Raw genomic sequence first — 6,370 nt, forward strand, 5'->3', positions numbered from 1 at the left:
GTGGTCTCGGGGACCAGCCTGTCCCCCACCAGCCGAGAGGGCGTGGTCTCGGGGACCATCCTGGTCCTGCTGCCCTCTTCCATGGACTGAGGTTCCACAGTTTAGGGCAGCTTTTCTGCAACCCCTCACATTACTTTGGAAGACCATATTAAATCCAGGAACACTGTTACATAAAAGCACAGAATTTATCTTACTTGGGTTTCCTGGCTCTGATAATAGAGCTGAAAGCACAGCAGGTCTGTAAGAAAACACAGGAGTGGGCACGCTGACCTGGGCGGGCTGAGAGGGCGAGGGTCGCGCGGCCCAGTTCTGAGCCTCATCTTGCTCAGAGGTGAGTGTTCGCCTCATGTGATTACAGTTGGTCTTTTGTGAGGGGAATAAGTAATCAATAAAATTCTTCTTTTGGGGAAATTTGAGTCACGGTATATTAAAAAAAAAAAAAAAAAAAACACGTTAAAAAAAAAAAAAAAAAAAAAAAAACACGTGATCTAGAGAGCTGTTCTGATGCCATAGAGAGAAAAAAGGTTAACCTTAACTTTTATTTGGTCAAGACATGTTTTGTATCATACCTCCTAGACTCCACATATACAAAATTTAGCAATTTGTTCCTAGGGCTTCGGTAGAGGAAAGAAAATAAAAACAGGTCATTAAATGTGGGAAGCCAAGGATTCCCAATTGTGTCAGACTTTTTTTTTCTTTCTTCTACAGAGAGAGAGAGACAGAGACAGAGAGAGAAGGTGAGAAAACAAGCTGCTTGGTCCAAGACTCGAACCGCAGTCAGCCATGTGGGAGTCCAGCATCCTTAACCACCACACCGCCTGCCAGCCCCGGACGTTCTCACAGAACAGTGATCGGTTCTGAGGAGAGGCTGCGAGGAGACTCCTCCCTAAGTTAGCGCTCGCCTAAGTCTCGCTCTCTACGCCCCTCAGCTGACTCGCCACTTCCATTTCCCTCACGTAATCAAAAATGTCCGAATGCATAAGTTACACAACTCGGTGATCCAAGAAAGGGTTTTCTTTCGTATCACCATCGTCACAACACGACCACAAACACTTCCCTGATGGCCACCCGGCATGCCCAGCCTCTCGCCCTGCTGCACCTGTGTGGGTGAGAAAGCTGCACACACGTGAGTGAAGGGCACTTACCAGTCAGTCATCTTCTCATGTCACTACGACAGGTCACATACAGGGAGCCTCTTTAATGCGACAGTTAAATTCATAAAGAATCTCACCAAAAGCAGCTTCGATATTATAAAACACCGAATGTGAGTTCTGCAGACAGCACCATGCACGCCCACGCACGGGTAGGGTGAGTGTCCCCACGCGGCTCCCGGCCCTGCCCTGCGCCACCAGCCCTCTCCCAGCCGTCGCTGCAGGGGAGAAGGCAGACCGTGAACAGGGAGGGCCTCCCTCACCCACGGCAGCTGTGTACTCGAGCAGGCACCAGGCCGCTGACTCGGGGAGCCTGGGGACTGGTGGGTATAGCGCAGGTAAGCTTCTTGCTAATTAGGAAAAGGAACCCAGAAGCCACCTCACCGAGTCAGCACTTGGCAAAGGTGACGTCATTACGGGATTTTTTAAAAGGTATCTTTCCTCTGGATAGATTTATTTTTCTTTTTCTTTTAATTTGCCAGAGGTTGTATATTCTTGTCCAAGAGAAAGAAAGCACATCCCATGGGGTGTGGTCACACTGTGATCCCCATTGCTTTGTTGGGTTTGGGACACACATGCACATGTGCCTGGCATGTTTTTCGAGCCACCAGGCCCAGGATTCCCAAGTGCAGTCAGCCATGCAGGATCCAGGCCAGGGCCAGCCCCTCTGGGTCGAGTACTCCAAGCCAGAGCGTAGTCTAAGCAGGAGCAGCAAGTCTCCACCCGGTGCACCAGACCTGCCGGCGGGCGGGGACAGGGCCTGCAGACTCATCCTCCTGTGGCAGGATGCGTACAGCAGGGGCTCCCCGTCAGCCAGGTCAACCACTCAGTCTGCTGAAAGACACAGTACACAGTTCTGCCTGAAACGCTCGATTTCAGTCAGCTTATATATAAAAGACAAAGATCTATGGAGAAAGCAGCTTTCTGGTATCTGTAGAATATATGAAAGTACTGATGAAAATCAAACACATCCAATATTTAAAGTTTTCTTTTTCTATTTTGCTTGGCATTTGCATATAAAGGATTCAATTAAATATCAACCGCAGGGCTACACCCAGAGCACAGCAGCTGAGTCTGTGCATGGGGCGCTCGGGTGTTCCCAGCCCGAGACACACACTGCGTGCAGGGCAGCGTCGGGTGTTCCCAGACCGAGACACACACTGCGTGCAGGGCAGCGTCGGGTGTTCCCAGCCCGAGACGCACACTGTGTGCAGGGCAGCGTCGGGTGTTCCCGGCCCGAGACGCACACTGCGTGCAGGGCAGCGTTGGGTGTTCCCGGCCCGAGACGCACACTGTGTGCAGGGCAGCGTCGGGTGTTCCCGGCCCGAGACGCACACTGCGTGCAGGGCAGCGTTGGGTGTTCCCGGCCCGAGACGCACACTGTGTGCAGGGCAGCGTCGGGTGTTCCCGGCCCGAGACGCACACTGCGTGCAGGGCAGCGTTGGGTGTTCCCGGCCCGAGACGCACACTGTGTGCAGGGCAGCGTCGGGTGTTCCCGGCCCGAGACGCACACTGCGTGCAGGGCAGCGTTGGGTGTTCCCGGCCCGAGACGCACACTGTGTGCAGGGCAGCGTCGGGTGTTCCCGGCCCGAGACGCACACTGCGTGCAGGGCAGCGTTGGGTGTTCCCGGCCCGAGACGCACACTGTGTGCAGGGCAGCGTCGGGTGTTCCCGGCCCGAGACGCACACTGCGTGCAGGGCAGCGTTGGGTGTTCCCGGCCCGAGACGCACACTGTGTGCAGGGCAGCGTCGGGTGTTCCCGGCCCGAGACGCACACTGCGTGCAGGGCAGCGTTGGGTGTTCCCGGCCCGAGACGCACACTGTGTGCAGGGCAGCGTCGGGTGTTCCCGGCCCGAGACGCACACTGCGTGCAGGGCAGCGTTGGGTGTTCCCGGCCCGAGACGCACACTGTGTGCAGGGCAGCGTCGGGTGTTCCCGGCCCGAGACGCACACTGCGTGCAGGGCAGCGTTGGGTGTTCCCGGCCCGAGACGCACACTGTGTGCAGGGCAGCGTCGGGTGTTCCCGGCCCGAGACGCACACTGCGTGCAGGGCAGCGTTGGGTGTTCCCGGCCCGAGACGCACACTGTGTGCAGGGCAGCGTCGGGTGTTCCCGGCCCGAGACGCACACTGCGTGCAGGGCAGCGTTGGGTGTTCCCGGCCCGAGACGCACACTGTGTGCAGGGCAGCGTCGGGTGTTCCCGGCCCGAGACGCACACTGCGTGCAGGGCAGCGTTGGGTGTTCCCGGCCCGAGACGCACACTGTGTGCAGGGCAGCGTCGGGTGTTCCCGGCCCGAGACGCACACTGCGTGCAGGGCAGCGTTGGGTGTTCCCGGCCCGAGACGCACACTGTGTGCACGTGCAGGACAGGGCGGTGCTGTACCCATACCCTACGGGCACGTGCTCCCGTGTGCGCGCTCTCTTCCCACCACCACATACATCCTCTGGAAATAAAATGATTATTTTAAAATGTATTGTAACTCTCTCAGAGACTTAAACCACACAACCCTCCACCTTGTTGTGACCAAGTACTCTGAGAGCGCTCACAGCTAGAGCTCATTACCTTTCACGCCACCGAACGGCCCGCAGGTCATATTGCAAGCAGTTCTCTGGAGGTTGTGCTCATACATCAACTTGATCTGATACTGGTTCCCATGTTCCACGTTGCCTAAGGTTCCTAAGTGGAATAAATAAAGGATTACTTTGTTTCTATTAAAAACGTTTGTTTTCTCACCCTTCATACGTCATGTCGAAGTAACCTAAGCTCAGAGAAAGGGCGAAGGCTATACAGGACACCGCACCGAGAGCAACCCCGGCCCAGCTCGGACATCGCCTCTGCAGCACACCGCCGGGGGCCCAGTCGACCATGGGCATCTACCGTGGGATGGGAGGCATCTTTAACGGTAACAACCCTCCTTCAGTTCCGAAATAAATAAGGGTAATTTCATTCCGATTATAAACAGCAACAGAACAGAGAAACTCCAAGTGCCTAGGGGAATTCCCAACTCTTTTGAACAATGTATTTTCCTTCCTCGACTCTTAGAATACTCGAGCATCTAATATATTCTAATTTTACAGAAAAATCTTCTAGCTTCCCCTCAGCAAATAAGTAGGACTCAGTATTTCACTCCAAGTCTGACAAGAAAATTCTCCTAAAACACAAAGAAAAATGCTGTCTCATGGGACCAACAGTTGGCATAATGGCTATGTCGCTGGACTCCCATGTAGCCGACCATGGTTCAAGTCCCAGACCCAGTGGCTTAAACTCATGCCGGGCACTTGTGTGTGCGTGCCCATGGAGAAGGGATTACAGCATGGCCACCCCCCTGGGGGGTGATTTCTCGCTTTCTATCTCTCTGTCTCTGTCTTTATAGTGAGAGCACACACCCTATAGCAAAAAAAAAAAAGAAAAAGAAAAATGCTGTCTCTGTATTTGGCAGATCACACGTGCTGCAACCACTCTCTGGCTCTTTCCAAATAAGAGAAAAATTCTTAACCTGTACTTCACTGTGAGAGCTAGGACTTCGAGAATGCTCACAGGTGGAGCTAACTCCTGGTGCTCAGTCAAGAATAGTAGGATTAAAGAGATGTTAGAAAGAAAAGGAATTCAGAAAGCACCAAAATAAACTCACACTTGAATTTCATTCTCCACGAACTATTTGAAGTCTCTCCTATAAATTTATATATGAAGATCTATTTGTTGGGCTGTTTAAGAAAAATTTACCAACATATACTGAAGTTTTAAGAATAATTTTTAAGACCATTTTAGAACTGAGGCACCTTGTAGTCAGCAGATGGAATCGTGATTAAAGTGCTGGACCTCCATATGGCCAACTGCAGTTCAAGTCCAGGACCTGGAGACTTGAAAACCGTGCCAGGCACATGTGTGTGCACACCCGAAATACCAGAAGGAGAAGGGAGGAGAAGGGACTGTGGTGGAGTCATCTTCTCTAGGAAGTCATCCCTCTCTTTCCTCTCACTGTCTCTATCTCTCCAGCGAGTGCAAGTGCCCTATGGCAAAAAAAAAAAAAAAAAAAAAAAAACTTGAAAAAAAATTGAAGCACTTTAAGTTCAAAAAAATGTAAGAAATTTCCCCAAAATCACACAACTGGTAAAGAGCACAGTACTCAAACCAAAGCTTTAGAATCAGGCAATGTGGGGCCCGGCAGGTGACATGGTGGTTAAGGGCACTGGGCTCCCACATGGCTTCGAGTCCCGGACCTGGTAGCTTGATTTCTTGCTTTTTCTCTCCATCTCTCCCCCTCTCTTTCTCTCTCTCTCCCTCGGCACTGTGTACCCTGGTGCCTGGTGTCTAACCTTAACAAGTGTCGGGCACCTGGTCCTCCCATAGTAAAGGCCATTCAGTCAGGACCAGCAGATGGTGGAGTGGTTATGTCACTGGACTCCAACAAGGCTGACTGTGGCCCGGGTCCCAAACCTGGTGGCTTCAAACTCACAGCAGGTACGAGTGCGTGCACACCCAAGCTCACAGCGGGTGTGTGTGCGTGCACGCCCAAGCTCACGAGGGAGTGTGTGTGCACGCCCAAGCTCATGGAGGGTGTGTGTGCATGCATGCCCAAGCTCACGGCAGGTGTGTGTGTGCACACCCAAGCTTACGGCAGGTGTGTGCGTGCACGCCCAAGCTCATAGGAGGTGTGTGTGCATGCACGCCCAAGCTCACAGAGTGTGTGTGTGCGTGCACGCCCAAGCTCACGGGGGAGTGTGTGTGCACGCCCAAGCTCATGGAGGGTGTGTGTGCATGCATGCTCAAGCTCACGGGTGTGTGTGCGTGCACGCCCAAGCTCATAGGTGTGTGTGCATGCACGCCCAAGCTCACGGCAAGTGTGTGTGCGTGCATGCCCAAGCTCACAGAGTGTGTGTGCGTGCACGCCCAAGTTCACGGCAGGTGTGTGTGTGCACACCAAAGTTCACAGCGGGTATGTGTGCATGCACGCCCAAGCTCACGGGGGAGTGTGTGTGCACGCCCAAGCTCATGGAGGGTGTGTGTGCATGCACACCCAAGCTCACGGCAGGTGTGTGCATGCACGCCCAAGCTCACAGGAGGTGTGTGTGTGCATGCACGTCCAAGCTCACAGGGTGTGTGTGTGTGCATGCACGCCCAAGCTTACAGGGTGTGTGTGCGTGCACACCCAAGCTCACGGCAGGTGTGTGCGCCTACACGCCCAAGCTCACAGGGTGTGTGTGTGTGTGTGTGTGTGT

At 53.6% G+C, this 6,370-nt stretch overlaps 1 protein-coding gene across 5 annotated transcripts in view; it reads right to left on the bottom strand.

Annotated features, from left to right (window-relative positions):
* Window positions 1-6,370, bottom strand: part of BBS9 (Bardet-Biedl syndrome 9) — a 296,326-nt gene that overhangs the window by 243,115 nt on the left and 46,841 nt on the right. For all 5 annotated transcript variants that reach the window (XM_027766864.1, XM_027766861.1, XM_027766860.1 and 2 more), the window contains one exon: window positions 3,714-3,827. In XM_027766864.1, the coding sequence (XP_027622665.1) occupies window positions 3,714-3,827 (114 nt within the window). The remainder of the gene's footprint in view (window positions 1-3,713; window positions 3,828-6,370) is intronic.

Source organism: Tupaia chinensis, unplaced genomic scaffold, assembly GCF_000334495.1.
Source record: "Tupaia chinensis unplaced genomic scaffold, TupChi_1.0 Scaffold143756_1, whole genome shotgun sequence".
NCBI lineage: Eukaryota > Metazoa > Chordata > Mammalia > Scandentia > Tupaiidae > Tupaia > Tupaia belangeri.